Source organism: Bombina bombina, unplaced genomic scaffold, assembly GCF_027579735.1.
Source record: "Bombina bombina isolate aBomBom1 unplaced genomic scaffold, aBomBom1.pri scaffold_1885, whole genome shotgun sequence".
NCBI classification, from domain to species: Eukaryota; Metazoa; Chordata; class Amphibia; order Anura; family Bombinatoridae; genus Bombina; species Bombina bombina.
The window spans coordinates 1-18,944 of record NW_026512276.1 but is presented as its reverse complement, the minus strand read 5'-3'; the positions used below and the strand labels follow the sequence as shown (position 1 = coordinate 18,944).

Genomic DNA, 18,944 nt, shown 5'->3' with positions numbered 1-18,944 from the left:
GAATGGAAATGAACTAAGAAAAATACTGCTGATACCGAAAGTAATGTAAGGTAAAGCCTTAAATGCCGTGATAGCGACTGGATCACGCATATTAATAGACATACTTACTCTTAGAAGAATGTGTTTTAAAACGTTTGCTGGCATGTTTAATCGTTTTTTAACATATGTTTGGTGATAAAAACTTATTGGGGGCCTAATTTTTCCACATGCTGGCTTAAATTTTGCATAGAAACAGTTTATAGGGAAGGTAATCCACAGCTCAGCTTGTGGCAGTTTTGTGTGTCTGTTTAAAAAAATGTCGTTTTTTTTTTTTTTTTTATCTGTTTTTTGCATTAAGGGGTTAATCATCCATTTGCAAGTGGGTGCAATGCTCTGTTAACTTATTACATGTACTGTAAAAAATTCGTTTGATTTACTGCCTTTTTTCACTGTTTTTCAAATTTTTACAAAATTTGTTTCTCTTAAAGGCACAGTAACGTTTGTTATATTTGTTGTTAACCTTGATTTAAAGTGTTTTCCAAGCTTACTAGTCTCTTTATTAGTTCTAACATGTCTAACCTAGAGGAGGCTCTGTGTTTATTATGTTTAAAGCCATGGTGGAAACCCCATTTTAGAATGTGTACCAGATGTACTGATTTCATGTTTAAACAATAAAGATCATTTTTTGTATTAAAAACATTATCACACAGAGGATTCTGTCGAGGGGGAAGTTTATGCCGACTAACTCTCCCCACGTGTCAGACCCTTTGACCTCCCGCCTCCAGGGACTCACGCTCAAATGGCGCCAAGTATATCAATGGCGCCCATAGCGTTTATTTTACCAAGACATGGCAAAGGTTGTGTATAAATACACTGCAGCAGTATTAGTCAGGACTACCTGAAATTAAAGGAAAGCAAAAACAGCTCTGGGGGTAGATACAGAGCATACAGACGCTTTAAAGAACCATATCTGATACTACCTCCACAATATGCTTAGTCTGTGGTGATATTTATTGTGACTCAGGGAAAGATGATTTACCTGATTCTGATATTTCTACATTTAAAATTTATGCTTGAGAACCTCCACTTGTTGCTCAGGGTGGCTTTTAGCTGCTCTGAATGAATGTGTACAATCGCAGTGCCAGAGAAATTGTGTAGACTGGATAAATAATATGCCAGTGCCGGTGGTGTACCTTATGTTTTTCCAATACCTAAAGAGGTTTACTAAAATTTTTCATAAGGAATGGGATAGACCAGGTGTGCCGTTCTCTTCCCTCCTATTTTTTAGAAGATTGTTCTCTAATAGTTGCCACACAACGGGACTTATGGCAGACAGTTCCTAAGGTGGAGAGAAGAGTTTCTACTCTAGCCTAAGCGTACCACTACCTCTGGCGAGGACTGTTGTGCTTTTTTAGATCCAATGGATAAAAAAATGTTTATTCAACAAGGGTTTTATCCTGCAGCCCCTTGCACCGCATAGCTCCTGTCACTGCTGCTGCGGCGTTCTGGTTTGAGTCTCTTGATGAGGCTTTACAGGCTCCATTGGATGAATATATTTGACAAGCTTAGAGCACTTAAGCTAGCCCAATTCCTTTGTTTTCTGATGCCTTTGTTCCTTTGACTAGACCTAACGGCTAAGAATTCTGTTTTTTTTACTATACTGGCGCGCAGAGCGGCTATGGCTTATATCATGGTCAGCTGTCGTGACTTTAATAAATAAGCTACTTAACTTCCCTTCAAGGGCAGACCCTATTCAGGCCTAGTTTGAAGGAGATTATTCTATATCACTGGAGGAAAGATCATGCCCTTCTCAGGACAGGTCCAAATCAGGGACAAAAAAGGCCTAATTTTCGTGCCTTTCGAAAATTCAAGGCAGGTGTGGCATCACATTCTCTAAGGGCAAAATAAGAGGGAACTTTTGCTCAGTCCCAAGGCGGTCTGGAGACAACCGGACCTGGAAACAAAGATAAGCAGGTCACGAGGAGCCTGCTGCTGCCCTCTAAAACAGCATGAGGAATGGACCCCTATCTGGTAACCGGATCCTATAGGGGGCAGAACTTCATTCTTCGCCCAGGCGTGGGCAAGAGATGCCCAGGATCCCTGGGCATTGGAAATTATACCCCAGAGATATCTTCTGGATTTCAAAGCTTTCCCCCCCCAAAAAAGGGGAGTTTTTGCCTTTCACATTTATCTGCAAACCAGATAAAGAAAGAGACATTCTTGCATTGTGTACGTGACCATTCAGTTCCAAAGAGGAACAGGGACACAGTTTTCCTCAAATCGGTTTGTGGTTCCCAAGGAAAGGAAACCTTCAGACCTATTTTGGATCTAAAGATCTTAAACAAATTCTTAGAATTCTATCATTTAAGATGGAAACTATTCGTACCATCTTAACTATGATCCAGGAGAGTCAATAGAGGACTACAATGGATTTGAAGGATGGCTTTATCCTCACATTACGATGCATAAAGATCACATCGGTTTTTTCAGGTTTGCCTTTCTAGACAGGCATTACCAGTTTGTAGCTCTTTCACCTTGGGTTAACCTACAGCCCCTAGAATCTTTATGGAGGTTCTGGGTCACTTTGGCGGTCCTTAGGCCGCGGGCATAGAAGTGGCCCTTATTTAGACGACATCCTGATTACAGGCGTCAACATCCAAGTTGCCAAGTCTCATACGGACGTAGTTCTGGCATTTCTGAGATCGCATGGGTGGAAGTGAACAAGGAAAGAGTTTCTCTATCCAACATATCAAGGGTTTCCCTCCTAGGGATTCTGATAGATTTTGTAGAAATTAAAATTTACCTGACGGAGTCAGGTTGTCAAAGTTTCTAAATTTCTGCCGTGTTCTTCATTCCATCCCGCGCCCTTTGGTGGCTCAGTACATGAATGTAATCGGCCTTAATGGTAGCGGCAAGGGACATAGTACCGTTTGCACGCCTACATTTCAGACCACCTGCAACTATGCATGCTCAGCCAGAGGAACGGGGATTACACTGATTTGTTCTCCTGTTAAATCCGGACCAAGAAACCAGAGATTCTCTTCTCTGGTGACTATCTCGGGTCCATCTTCCGCAGGTCAGATGGGACCAATTGTTACAACAGATGCCAGCCTTTTAGGTTGGATACAGTCTGGAACTCCCTGAAGGCTCAGGGATAGTGGACTCAGGAGGAGACCCTCATTCTAATGAATATTCTGGAACTGGAGCGATATTCCATGCTTTTCAGACTTGGCCTCAGTTAGCAACTCTGAGGTACATCATATTTCAGTCGGACAATATCACGACTGTGGCTTTACATCAACCATCAAGGGGGAACAGAAGTTCCCTAGCAATGTTAGAAGTCTTAAATTAATTCACTGGACAGAGACTCAATCTTGTCTAAAATGCTATCCTATCCCAGGTGTTGAGAACTGGGAGGCAGATTTTCTAATTATCAGACTTTTCATCCGGGGGGAGTGGGAATTCCCTCCGGAGGGGTTTGCACAAGATTCAAGCAGGAGAGTGCTTTGGTGCTTTTGACAGTGCCTGCGTGGCCCACGCAGGACCTGGTATGCAGATCTGGTGGACATGTCATCCTTTCCACCACGGTCTCTGCTTCTGAGACAGGACCCTCTACCTCAGGGTCTTTTCAACCCATCTAAATATAACTAATCTGAGATGGACTGCCTGGAGACAGAACGCTTGATGTTATCAAAGCATGGCTTCTCCGAGTCAGTAATTGATACCTTAATACAGGCATAAAAGCCTGTCTCTAGGAAAATTTAACATAAGATATGGTGTAAATATCTTATTGTTATGAATCCAAGGGGTTACTCATGGAGTAAAGTCTGGATTCCCAGGATTATTATCTTTTCTCCAAGATGATTTTGAGAAAAGGGTTGTCAGCTAGTTCTTTAAAAGGACAGATTTCTACTCTGTCTATTCTTTTGCACAAGCGTCTGGCAGGTATTCTAGACGTTCAGGCATTGTGGGTCAGGCTTTGGTTAGAACCAAGCCTGTGGTTAAAAATGTTGCTCCGCCCATGGAGCTTAAAGTCTGGTTCTTAAGGTTCTTCAAGGAGTTCATTTGAACCTTTTCATTCCATAGTTATCAACTTCTATCTTGGAAAGTTCCTTTTGGTAGCTATTTCCTTCGGACTCATTGAGTCTCCCGAGTTATCTGCGTTTGCAATGTGATTCTCCTTATCTGGTTCTCCGTACGGATAAGGTAGTCCTGTGTACCACCCTGGGTTTTTACCTAAGGTGGTATCAACAAGAATATCACTCAAGAGATTGTTGTTCCATTCTTGTATCCTAATCCTTCTTCAAAGAAGGAACGTCTATTACATCAATTTGGACGTGGTTCGTGTTTTAAAGTTTTACTTACAAGCTACTACAGATTTTCATCAAACATTCACCTTGTTTGTTGTCTATTCTGGGACAGAGGAGAGGTCAAAGGACTTCAGCAACCTCTCTGTCTTTTGTGTAAAAAAGCATAATTCATTTAGCTTATGAGACTGCTGGACAGCAGCCTCCTGAAGGGATTTCAGCTCATTCTACTAGAGCTGTGGTTTTCACTTGGGCCTTTTTTAAATGTGGCTTCTGTTGAACAGATTACAAAGACGGAGTCTTGGTCCTGCGTTTCATACTTTTTCAAATTTAACAAATTTGATACCTTGCTTCTTCGGAGGCTATTTTTGGAGAGAAAGGGGTTTCTTTACAGGCAGTGGTAACTTCCGTTTAAGTACCTGCCTTGTCCCTCCCATCATCCGTGTACTTTAGCTTTGGTATTGGTATCCCAATAAGTAATGGATGATCCGTGGACTGGATACACAAATCCAAGAGAAAACATATTATATGCTTACCTGATAAATTTATTTCTCTTGTAGTGTATCCAGTCCACGGCCCCGCCCTGTCACTTTAAGGCAGGTAATTTTTCCATTAAACTACAGTCACCACTGCACCCTATGGTTTTCCTTTCTCTGCATGTTTTCGGTCGAATGACTGGTAATGGCAGTTAGGGGAGGAGCTCTATAGCAGCTTTGCTGTGGGTGGACTCTTGCAGCTTCCTGTTGGGAAGGAGAATATATCCATAATTAATGGATGATCCGTGGACTGGATATCACTACAAGAGAAATAAAATTTATCAGGTAAGCCATAAATTATGTTATTCTATTTTAGGTTTTTAATATATATATATATAAATATATATATATGTATGTATTGTGTATATATATATATATATATATATATGTATATATATGTATATGTATATATATGTATATGTGTGTGTGTGTATATATATATGTATATTTATGTATATGTATAATATGTAATATGTGTGTGTGTGTATATATATATAATATATAATTATATATATAATATATATATTATATATTTGCATACGACGAGAGAAGCACTCTAACACAACAACAAAAACAGCTCAATCAGCTAGTCTATGGTGATTTACCACCCGGAAGCAGCCTCTTTTTTTAGACCAGTGTGCTTTTCACAGAGGAAAACTTTACCTGAAGGTATATCAGTCTGATACCGCCGAAAAGGTCAGTCCAGCCCCGAAATACCAGGCAATTCTCTTCTGAACAAGGAACATGACAACCCCAGACAATCGTTTCGGCCTCCTATGGGCCTCGTCAGTGAGGTGCAGCACATTCCTCTAAGCACACTGGGCAAGGAAGTCCACGTCTGGTTTCCCCCATACACCCATAGGGAGACTTCCCCAGGGTCATATTCATTTGCATACCAAAGAGAGAAGCGCAATACCAGGAATGAACAACAGCTCATAGGAGGCAGAAAACGATCGTCTGGGGTTGTCATGTTCCCTTGTTCAGAGGAGAATTGCCTGGTATTTCGGGGCTGGACTGACCTTACTTGGCGGGATCAGACTGATATACTTCAGGAAAGGTTTTCCTCTGTGAAAAGCACACTGGTCTAAAAGAGGCTGCTTTCGGGTGATAAATCGCCATAGAACTAGCTGATGAGCTGTTGTTCATTCTCTCCGTTTGCAAATATATATATATTAATATTTATGTTAAAAGTTTACATTTGTTTTAAAACCTATTTCCTTAGTTTATTACAGAGCAGAAATGGAAATTGGATTTACAAAATGTATATGTTGTTTTTTTTAAATCTTAAAATAACATATGGCATCTTTTGCTTTTGTGTAAAAACTGTGCATTTTCCCACACTCACTAGAGAGGCCATAAAGCAGGTTCTATAACTTACAAAAGATACAAATTAATGGGTGTTTTAGGCATTTTGCAGCATTTTGAAAACCTAGGTTACAGAATTTGTTTGTTTTAATTACACTTTTAGGGTTATTTTAGTAAAGGCAGTTAGTTGTTAACAATGAATATTTTTATGATTTGTTTGCCAGGTCTCCTAACACTACATAGTCATAAACTTAAAATTTAGTTTCCCGTGAAAGAAATACTGTAGAATCATATAATCAACACGTACGTAATAAAAAATATACAATGCAATAGAACTTACTCTGAATTTTAAATGAGCCTGACAAATTTCAAAATGTATTTTAATTTGCTGGTCTCCTGTATCATGTGACAGTCATCAGCCAATCACAGACTTGCATACGTATACACTGTGAACTCTTGCACATGCTCAGTAGGAGCTGTTGCCTTAGAAACTGTGCATACAAAAAGACTGTGTACAATTTGATAATGAAAATAAATAGGAAAATCTTTTAAAACTGCTGCTCTAGCTGAATCATGAAAGTTTAATTTAGACTTTAGTGTCCCTAAAGTAAAAAAAAATTATGTAATACTTTCATTATTTATTTTGTCTGCTTTCCCTGTATTTTACTTCTGCAAATTGTGTTACTCCGTTGCCCCTGAGAAGCTCAAAAGAATCCTGTAGGATTAAAAACCCTGACGACTACATGCTACGCAGTGATTGGCTGATCAGTGCAGATGTGTTTTTATATTATTACAAATAAACAAAGGGCTAATATGTCATGTAATCTGGAGGGAAAATTACCATATATGGTTAACCCAGCAATGTGACATTACTCGAAAACATAGCATGTGGTCTGTATAGTCCCCAAGACATCTTAGGAAGATAACGTTGTTAATCATCCACATTATTAGTTATTAGTCTCTCTGATTGCGCATTTCTTCTATATACGTATCTCAGGCTACCAGTAATTCTGCGCATTTCTCTTGTGTTTAGGAACGACAAGCGTTTTTTTTCTCAAGACACAGAGTAAGAGAGAAGCGCACTTCATGCTGGAAATTCTACAGAAATATATGCAGCACTTTCAGGCGTATCCGCACTCCCTGCTCGTTAAGATCCTTGGTAAGGAAGAGAGCCTGCTCGCCAACGTACCGCAAAGCTGGGATATCCCTAGAAATACCTGCACTCCCGCTCCTAGGGTTTCTTAGTTTAAGACACATAGAAGGTCAATGCCGTAATGCATTAGAGCATCATATTATAGCTCTGTTGCTTGCAGAGAAGTATACAATTAAAGGGACAGTTTATTGTTTAAAAAAGATAGATAATCCCTTTATTACCCATTCCCCAGTTTTGCACAACCAACACAGTTATATTAATATACTTTTTACCTCTGTTTTACCTTGTATCTAAGCTTCTGCAAATTGCTCCTTATCTCAGTACTTTTGACAGACTTGAATTTTAGCCAATCAGTGCTGACTCATAAATAACTCGGGAGAGAGCACAATGTTATCTATATGGCACACCTGAATAAGCAGTATCTAACTGTGGAAAAACTGTCAAAATGCACTGAGATAAGAGGCAGCCTTCAACAGCTTAGAAATCAGTTTATGAGCCTACCTAGGTTTAGCTTTCAACAAAGAATATCTAGAGAACAAAGCAAATTTAATGATACAAGTACATTGGAAAGTTGTTTAAAATTGCATGCCCTATCTGAATTATGAAAGTTTTTAATTTTGAATTGACTGTCCCTTTAAAGCGGCATTTAACACTGTGTGGTTGTAAAATAAAATGCTTAGTTATGCATAGTAAAAGAACATATTTTGCCCCCTTTTCCTCTAATTTAGCTTGAATTGTGTATTTTCCAGTCTTGAAAAGTGAAAGAGCACAAGGCAGGCTTCACAAACCTAACTGTACCACATATATGTCCTTAATTTGCAGTTTATCTTATCTTTTTTTTTTTGATGGAGCATACAATGGACATTTTGTTAACACAATGACAGTGGCAAGTCCTGTCATCTCCAAACTCAAGTCTGGATTGGCTCCTCCAAATTAGGAAAGTGGTGGGTGGAGATTGACCATTTAAAAACAATTGCGTAAAATAAGGTGTTAATCTGTTCTAATAATGTTCAGACTCTGTTGATATGTTCACATGTTGGAAGACTGCAAGGAAAAACATAATAGCAAAGTATTTATTGTCTTTTTAACCCTGTAAAGGGATTATACACATTGTTAAAGTCAACTCAGGAGCGGCAATGCTCAACTGGTGTGGAGCTGAACACAGGCCACTGTGCCAGTCAGGGACAGCATATGTGTGTAGCTACCAATCACTGCAGTGATCTGCAGTGTATTGCCAGACTGGAGCTGACTTTTGTGGGTTAAACACACAGTTTTCTGCAAGCAATAGTGCAATAAGAAAATTCTCTAGCACTCTCTTAACGTGTCTAACCACATTACCATGACCAGGAGATAAAGGAGCATAATCTTATGGCCAGGGTGTTGAGAATGTAAATCTATACACTGTGGGTATGGGGACATCTCATCACAAAGCTCCTACACACAGAAACATTCACACAGAAACACACAACAACATTCACACACAAACATTCACTCACAGAAACACAGAAGCACACAAACATTCACAAAGAAACACTCATACACAGAAACACACACACACTCACCCAAAACATCTCAAACACACACACACATTCACACACAAAAACATTCACACATTCACACACAAAAACATTCACACAGAAACACACACATTCACACACAAAAACATTCACACAGAAACACACACACACATTCACACACAAAAACATTCACACAGAAACACACACACACATTCACACAGAAACACACACACATTCACACACAAAAACATTCACACAGAAACACACACACACATTCACACACAAAAACATTCACACAGAAACACACACATTCACACACAAAAGCATTCACACACAAAAACACACACACACATTCACACACAAAAACATTCACACAGAAACACACACACACATTCACACACAAAAACATTCACACATTCACACACACACACATTCACACACAAAAACATTCACACATTCACACACACACACATTCACACACAAAAACATTCACACAGAAACACACACACACACACACAGAAACACACACACACATTCACACACAAAAACATTCACACATTCACACACACACACATTCACACACAAAAACATTCACACAGAAACACACACACACATTCACACAGAAACACACACACACATTCACACACAAAAACATTCACACAGAAACACACACACACACACAGAAACACACACACACACACACACACAGAAACACACACAAAAATTCATACAGCAACAAAAACATTCACACAGAAACAAACACACACACTGAAACTCACATTCTCATAAGGCCAAATGAGTGATAATTGGTGCCAGGCAAAACCTTACATTGTCAAATTTATTTTTAGGTGTTTACAGCATCACTCGGGCACAGGAGAAAAAGGTAAGAGGGTTTATCACACTATACCTAAGCTATATATAAGGAAACCATAATGTTCTTTACATTTTCCACTTAACCTGCTTATTTTGATATTGAACATTCTTTTCCATTTGTAGCAAAAGGTTTTTGATGGGTGCCTTTTTGGAGTCTCCTGCTAGACCCTCAGAACAAACTCATTGGCATAGAGACAAATCATGCAAAACTTGGACATTTTATTGTAATTCATCCAGAATCCTGCTTAGTGAAATAAACTCTCAATCTACAATTTGCTGTTCTTAAATTCTTTGAAGCACCTTACAGCACTGGCGACACTTCTTAGATAATCTCACCAGACCAGAGAGCTTTAAAGAATTGGGCCCTAAAGCACGTTTATATGGGAACAGAGAATACATTATCAGGAGAGAAACCCACACAATAGTAAATAGGTTTTCCCTATTGGGGTGTTGCGAGGTCGAGTGGAACCGGGTTGGCTCTGTGTAGAGTGGTAGAGAGAAATGGAGGCAAGGCCATTGTTTGAAGGGGGGGGCGCATGGGGTGGTTAATATCCCCCCCCCCCACACACACACACACAATGACTCCTTTGCAGCCTGGTCAATTACACTTGATTATGATTCCTTACTATTCCATATACATTTTAATTTTGTTTATATGCAAGCTGTAAAAAATGTATACATCAGAATAAAGTTTTATTAGCAAATATACCTGTAACATTTTACGTTCATTGGTATTTAGGCCTTGAAGAATTAAAATGAAGCGTTTGGTGCACAAACAGAATAATTTGACCATCCTAAACATCATTATTAATCTATATGTTATTATATGACAGTTACTTCCTGCTATTTCTCATTGGTTTATAGTTACTTCCTGCTATTTCTCATTGGTTTATAGTTACTTCCTGCTATTTCTCATTGGTTTATAGTTACTTCCTGTTATTTCTCATTGGTTGATAGTTGCTTCCTGCTATTTCTCATTGGTTGATAGTTACTACCTGCAGATATTCAATGAGCATTAATTATAAGTCAAAGAGCATTAGGAGGAACATTTTTGAGATCAGTGTCTGTTTAATATTTTAAAGGGACAGTTTACTTGATTTTCTATTGTTTAAAAAGACAAAGAATGTATTTATTACCCATTCTTAAGCTTTGCATAGCCAACATTGTTATATTAATATACTTAATAACCTCTAAAGTTGCCTGTTTCTAAGCCCCAGCAGGCCGCTCCTTATCGCAGTGCTTTTTAAATATTGCACAACAGCTAGATTGTTTTGCCATATAGCTATCATTGTTCTCACTCTCGTGGAGTGTTAAAGGTAATCAAAGAGGTAAAAAGTATATTATATATAACCGTGTTGGTTATGCAAAACTGACAAAAATGGGTAATAAAGGCATTATCTATCTTTTTAAACAATAACAATTTTCAAGTTGCCTATCCCTTTAACATAATTTTTTAAATTGCTGACAAACAAGGGAAACCAGCTTTGTCCCCTTCCTACATTAACAAATCCCTTTACTTATTAAAATCTTTTTGTGGTGGTATTAAAACTTTTCCTTAAAGGGACACGCCACCCACATTTTTTCTTTTATGATTTAGAAAGAGAATGCAATTTTAAACATCTTTCTAATTTACTTATATTATCTCATTTGTTTTATTCTCTTGATATTCTTTGATGAAAAGCATATCTAGATATGCTCACTAGCTGCTGATTGGTTGCTGCACATAGAAGCCTCGTGTAATTGGCTCACCATGTGCATTGCTTTTTCTTCAACTAAGGATATTTAAAAAATTAAGCAAAATAATTGAAGTAAATTGTAATGTTTAAATTTTTATTCTCTATCAGAATCATGAAAGAAAGATTTTGGGTTTAGTGGTCCTTTAAATATTTTGACATTTCAAAGGGTCTGTCCTCGGACTACAAAACAATGCATGTTTTTGGAACTAATTAACAGTTGTACTTTTAAAACATTTATTTTATTTGCAGATCTATTGTAATGTGCTGAATAATTTCTGAATAATTTCTGGTGCCTGCATAAAAATAACTTTAATGTAGCTTTCATTCCCAATACAAATCATTAATGCATTTTGCTTTATTTTGTTGTAGAAATATTTTATCATTATGCAAAGTGTGTTCTTCCCGGATGAGAGAATCATAGGACGGTGAGTTTTGTAGAAGGACCCTATCTTTGTATCTTATCTAAGCTCGCCTCTTGTTATTGTACAATTAATAGAAGGGGTGTATCAAATTGTGGTTAAAGCGACAGTCTACACCTTAGTCATCTTAAAGTCTTACCTTAGATTAAACTGCAAATAGCCTCATGCACCCCTTTATATATCATGCAGCAGTAACCGTAAAAAAGTTATTTTAAAATGAATAGTTTCTAACCACTTTGAAATATCTGTCAAGCTCCGCCCACTGATGACATCACGATCTGGGCTGTGTCTAGGCACTCTGTTTAATAGCATTGACAGTCTGTTAAATCCAACTAGTGAGTCTTTTGTAATTAGTGAGCCTTTAATGCAGCCCAGATTGTGATGTCATCAGTGGGCGGAGCTTGGCAGCCATTTCAAAGTGGCCAGGAACAATATTCATTTTAAAATATTTTTTTTACTGCTGCATGATATAAAAAGGGGTGCTGAGGGCTATTTTCAGCTTAATCTAAGGTAAGACTTTAAGATGACTAAGGTGTAGACAATCCCTTTAAATAAAGCATGGTTTTGAATCTACTTTGCCAAGGTCCTATTGGAGTATAAAATAAATATAATTTTTTTTTATTAAAATATAGATAAATCTGCTATTTAAGAGACAGTAAAGTCAAATTAACCATTCATTATTCAGACAGAACATGCAATTTTAAACAGATTTCCAACATACTTCTATTATCTAATTTGCTTCATTCTCTTGGTAACTTTTGTTTAAAAGCATATCTAGGTAGGCTCAGGAGCAGCAATGCAGTACTGGGAGCTAGCTGCTAATTGGTGTCATTGGCTCACCTGATGTGTTCACCTAGCTCCCAGTAGGCATTGCTGCTCATTTATCAAAAGATACCAAGAGAATGAAGCAAACTTGATAATGGAAGTAATTTGGAAAATTGTTTAACCCTTTGAGTGCTAAGCATTTTCCCCCTGGGTGCTAAGCAGTTTTAAGTTTTTTTTTTAAATATATATATATTTTTACTTTTAAGATCCCCAAGACTTACACCATTGGAAAGGTTAGACGATTACCTTTCCAACAGTGGGTCTTGGGGGTCTTTAGCTGCTTAGATGCCTGAGATACAGGCTTCTAAGCAGCATGCCCCCTTTCCCTATACTTGTCATTTTGAAATAAAGTTGCGCGATGACATCACCACGTCAATGCGCGTGATGTCACCGTGCAAAACGTGAACCCCCGGCGATGCCTGTCACTATACAGGCCCCATCGCCGGGGTAGGATCGGTGGGAGCCCCCAGATCTCCCTCAAGGTGGGAGAGTGCTAGCGACGGCTCTGAGCCGTCGTTAGCACCCGAGTGGGAAACTCTGCGACGGCTCAGAGCCGTCATTAGCAAATTGTATGTTCTATCTGAATCATGAAAGACAAAATTAGGATTTCATGTCCCTTTAAAACCAAAATGTAAATCCTCGTAAATTCATTCATGAAAATTAAACATTACAATTTAGACTAATCAATTATTTTCTTTGCTTTTGCTGCAAATATTGTGCTTGCTTCACTCACTTATTTAGACGAGCAACATTTTACTGCACAAGCAAAACTATCTCACAAAGGGACATAAAACCCATTTTTTTTTCTTACCCCTAGACGCCGTTAAAGGGACATTTATACACTAGATTTTCTTTGCATAAATGTTTTGTAGATGATCCATTTATATAGCCTATACAGGTTTGTTTTTGTTTTTTTTAAATAAATGTATAGTTTTGCTTATTTTTAAATAACATTGCTCTGATTTTCAGACTCCTAACCAAGACCCAAAGTTTTAAAAGTATACTGACGTATACCTACTCAAGCTGGCTCCTGTTTGTGTAAAGGGTCTTTTCATATGCAAAGATCAGTATCTGTGCATATTATTCTTTATAGTAGTGTCTATTACATGCAGTTATATGAAAACTGGTGTATACTGTTCCTTGCCATCCTAACAGCACTGGGCTTTAACGCCAATAGGACAGCATAGAACGTCCTACCTTTTTTTGCATCCTGCACCCTCCTCTTTTTAAGTAAAAGGAAATGTGACTAGCATCGTAGGCAGCCCTTCATGATGTGATCCCAGTCTTGAAATCACGTGATCCCATCGACAATCGCGTTACTTCTTTTTACAAGCAAATTCCGATGTTAAACACTTGCCTCTGGCATGAAGGCGTTAAAAAAAAATCCCAATTTACTTCTTGTATCAAAGTTGCTTCATTTTCTTTCTGTCCTTTGTTGAAGGAGCAATACTGCACTACTAGGAGCTAGCTGAACGCATGTGAGCCAATGACAGAGGTATTTATGTCCACCCACCAATTAGAAGTTACCTCCCAGTCATGCATTGCTGCTCCCTAGACTACCTAGGTATACTTTTTAACAATAGATATCAAGAGAACAAAGCAACATAGATAATAGCGGTAAACTGGAATGTTGTAATTGCATGATCTATCTGAATTAATTTGGTTTTCATGTCCCTTTAATGAATTTATGGGGAGATAAGTGTTTTGGTTTAATGTGTCACTAAAGGATGCCGCCCTGGTAATGTGTATTTAGAGACTAACAGGCGGTCATGGTGCTGTGCGATGTCGTTTGTCCTGTCCCTGGCAGGTATGATATTAAAGGGTGCCACGTTAGCCGCTGGACCGAGCCAGAACCAGAGGGGAGCAGGCTGCTGCAAGTTTTTAAGGACCAGAATTTGAAGGAAACGTCGTATGCGTAGGTGAGTCTGCTGGGGCCTAGTGTGACGTTTAAAATTACAACAGTGACACTGTAGCATAATAAACAAAGATCTATTGCAAAGCACAGCTCAACCTTAATGTTTTTTTTGATAAATGGATGCTTTGAAGGTGGGGAGAGCTTTGCGTGAGCTCCTTCCTGTTTGTAGAGTCATTGACTTGATCCAAAAAAAAACAATTACAACTGCAACAACTTTGGAAACACACTCAAACATGGTTAAAGGGATATAAAACAGTTTTAAACTTAATTTATGAAGTGCCATTACTTTCTGTCAGAGCCCTACAAGGGGGCTGGGTTCTCTTTAGGAAGGCAAATCTAGCTTGATGTCATAATTCATCTAGAGTAACTTGAGCTGGCTTAGTGTTTAGTGAATACTAGAGAAACAGGAAGTCTGTTTTGCCCATGCTCAGAAGAGGTCAGAATGCATCTTGAGTTCTCAACATGTCAGCTTCCTCATCAACCTGAGGGCAGTGGCTACAGCGATTCATTTTGCAAGAAAACAAGTCAATTGTTTGCTGTTTTTTGTTTCTTTTTATGTTTACTTAGATTTAACATATTTGTTTTTACTAAATGAGTATTGCTTCAATTCCTTACTGTAAATGTATGTCAGCGTAAAATATTGCATGTCTGATTTAAAGCTGTGACTGATTTAAAGCTGTAATTATCCAGCAACTTTTAAAGCATTTCAGATTCTACACCTTGCACTTGTTGAAATGTGTTGCCTTTGTCAGGAGGGATTTGTTGACTATTTACCAATTCTTTTGTATGCTTAGCTGACATGTTAAAGTGATTGCAAACTAGGTTGTTATTAAAGGGATATGGACCCCAACATAGTTTCTTTCATGATTCCGATAGAGGGGCCTATCTATCAAGCTCTGAACGGTCTAAAGACCGCTGCTCCATAACCCTGTTCGCCTGCTCTGAGCAGGTGGACAGACATCGCCGGAATTCAACCGATCGAGTAGATTGACACCCCCCTGCTGGTGGCTGATTGGCCGCGAGTCTGCAGGGGGCGGCGTTGCACCAGCAGCTCACAAGAGCTGTTGGTGCAATGTTGAATACGGAGAGCGTATTGCTCTCCGCATTCAGCGATGTCTGACGGACCTGATCCGCACTGTCGAATCAGGTCCGACAGACATTTGATAAATAGGCCTCAAGAATACAATCTTAAACAACTTTCCAATTTACTTCTATTATCTAATTTGCTTCATTCTCTTGGTATCCTTTGTTGAAGGAGCAGCAATGCACTACTGGGAGCTAGCTGAACACATAGGCTGAGCCAATGACAAGAGGCATCATTCACTAACTATCTCCCAGTAGTGCATTGCTACTCCTTAGGTTACCTAGGTATACTTTTTTTTAACAAAGGAAAACAAGAGCATAAAGCAAGTTAGATAATATAAGTAAACTGGAAAGCTGTTTAAAATTGAATTCTCTATCTGAATCATGAAAAAAAATGTGTTTCATATCCCTTTAAAGAGTGCATTTATATATATATATAAATATATTATATGATCTATATACAAGAGCCCATGAAAAGTCCTGTTAATCACGATGATGTGTTAGTACAGCTTGTGCAAAGCAATGTGCACTGCCGTTGAGTGCCATGGAGAGCGCGGTACATATTTGCGTGGGCTGTATGCTGCACATATCGTTATTTGTAAAAAAAGAAATACAGGGGCGACAGGCTGCACCGTTGTACCTGAGATACCATATGATGTTTTTGTGTGGGAATTCTGTCCACGTCTTCAGGCAAATATTAAAGGGACGTTAGTAACCGTCCTGCTCTGTGTGCCGTAGTTTACGCACCAAAAAAGTTATTGCACTCAAATGTCATTTATAACACAGGAAAGCTTTTATTTAATAATCCTTTCTAAAAAGCAAATAGACACCAAAGAGTTCCTTAGTACAACTTACGATACGGCTCTTATAAACCGCTGTATGGGGCATGAAACGCGTAAGATTTACTATGGAACTCTGTGGTGTATATTTACTTTTTTTAAAAAGATTATTAAATAAAGGCTTTCCTGTTTTTTTTACAAGTTCTTTTTTTGAGTGTGACAACTTTTTATTTTTGACATACGTTGGTGGTTTTGTCCACCGCTGTTGTCGGCACCATGCTACAGTGTGGAGTTTGAGATACTATCTTCCTGCGAGTCTAAATGCTGTATCGGCTTTGTAGAAAATTGATTTTTTGTTTGCTAGTTGTAAAGGTTCACCTTTTTCATACGGAACGCCGCCATCTTGGAGCTTAGGTATTCTTGCACACTGTAACAGAAAAGATGAACTTTCATAGGATCAGTGGTGTTGCTGTTTTTTTTCACAGATGTAAAGTGCTCGTCAGGTTCATGCACACAATACACAGTGGGAGATTTAAATATTTGTAGTTTTTATACCCAATTTTAAAAATATATATAAAAAAAGCCACATAAATCATATAGAGTAATGCAGCCACTGTAAAAATATAAAGCTTCCGCTCTGTATTGTGCACGGTAACCAAACAGTACGACTGTCAAAAAGCCGGCAACGTCACTCAGTGCACATAACTTCTATCACAGGGTGCGAGAATAACTAAACTCTAAGATGGCGGCACTTGGTATGGCGATATGGAGGTTGGTCAACTGGAACCTGTAAGGGACACTAAACACATTTATTTTTTATAGAAAATGGTTAGTTATGTAAATGAAACAACTTTGTAATAACTTTTATTGCCCCTTTTTCATGTTGTTTAACTCTGAATTGTGACGATTTTCTAATTCTCAGATCTTGAAATGCACCCTGCTGACTTCTTAAGGCGAACCCTGCTACATATATACCCTAATTAGCTTTATCAGATAACAATTTAAAAACAATGCAGCTTATACTAATATTGTGACAGTCGCTAACCTTGTTGTCTGCAGAGTAAAGCCCTGATTGGCTCCTCCAAATAAGGCAAATGGTGATGGAGTTTGGCTATTGAAAACGAATTGCCGTAAAATGATGATAATTTGTTTTACTAACATTGAGACTTGGCTAATATGTATATTATAGCAGCACAACAGAATGTCTTGTAATTACAAGGTGTTTTGTGTCCCTTTTAATAACCCTTTAAAGTTGAGCAGATTGAAATGATATTCCACTGAGGGATTCCTTAAAAGACTTTTTTCTTAAAAACACAATTAGCTTTCTGGGTTTAGTGAATCTATGCCAGAGCCTGTGTATGGGTCTACAATAGTACAGTACATTAAAAAAAAATATAAAAAAAACATTTTCAAGCTACTAGTGACATTTGATTGAGAGACTGGAATTTCTTTATATTATTTTAACTTTATACATATTTAGTATTTCAAAATACTGGGAATTTGTGCATAAACCACTTACAATGCTTTTGAGAAAAAGATATACCGTATTAATTAAAGGGACGCTAAACCCAAATTGTTCTTTCATGATTCAGATAAACATGAATTTTAAGCAAATTTCAAATTTACTCCTATTATCAATTTTTCTTCATTCTCTTGTTATCTTTATTTAAAAAGCAGAATGTAAAGCTTAGGAGCTGGCCCATTTTTGGTTCAGAACCTGGGTTACACTTGCTTATTGGTTAGCCAATAAGTAAGCTCCATCCAGGGTGCTGAACCTAAAATGGGCCAGCTCCTAAGCTTACATTCCTACTTTTTCAGATAAAGATACCAAGAGAACAAAGAAAATAGATAATAGGAGTAAATCAGAAAGTTGTTTAAAATTGGTGCTCTATCTGAATCATAAAATTTCGGTTTAGTGTCCCTTTAACGTAATACGGTATATCATTTTTCTCAAAAGCATTGTAAGTGGTTTATGCACAAAATTCCCAGTATTTTGAAATACTAAATATGTATAAAGTTAAAATAATATAAAGAAATTCCAGTCTCTCAATCAAATGTCACTAGTAGCTTGAAAAAAAAAATTTTTATTTTTTTTTAATGTACTGTACTATTGTAGACCCATACACAGGTACTGGCATAGATTCACTAAACCCAGAAAGCTAATTGTGTTTTTAAGAAAAAACAGTCTTTTAAGGAATCCCTCAGTGGAATATCAGCATGGTGTCATGTGACACTTCAATCTGCTCAACTTTAAAGGGTTATTAAAAGGGACACTAAACACCTTGTAATTACAAGACATTTCTGTTGTGCTGCTATACAATAACATATTAGCCAAGTCTCAATGTTAGTAAAACAAATTATCATCATTTTACGGCAATTCGTTTTCAATAGCCAAACTCCATTTGCCTTATTTGGAGGAGTCAATCAGGGCTTTACTCTGCAGACAACAAGGTTAGCGACTGTCACAATATTAGTATAAGCTGCATTGTTTTTAAATTGTTATCTGATAAAACTAAT

At 37.9% G+C, this 18,944-nt stretch overlaps 1 protein-coding gene across 1 annotated transcript in view; it reads left to right on the top strand.

The window, feature by feature from the left end:
• Nucleotides 1-15,753, top strand: part of LOC128644202 (phosphatidylinositol 4-phosphate 5-kinase-like protein 1) — a 34,749-nt gene extending 18,996 nt beyond the window's left edge. Inside the window, 6 exon segments of the mRNA XM_053696900.1 lie at nucleotides 7,161-7,173; nucleotides 7,175-7,286; nucleotides 9,646-9,680; nucleotides 11,776-11,831; nucleotides 14,458-14,537; nucleotides 14,540-15,753. Of these exon segments, the coding sequence (XP_053552875.1) occupies nucleotides 7,161-7,173; nucleotides 7,175-7,286; nucleotides 9,646-9,680; nucleotides 11,776-11,831; nucleotides 14,458-14,537; nucleotides 14,540-14,589 (346 nt within the window). The 3' untranslated portion in view covers nucleotides 14,590-15,753.
• Nucleotides 15,754-18,944: the final 3,191 nt, after the last annotated feature.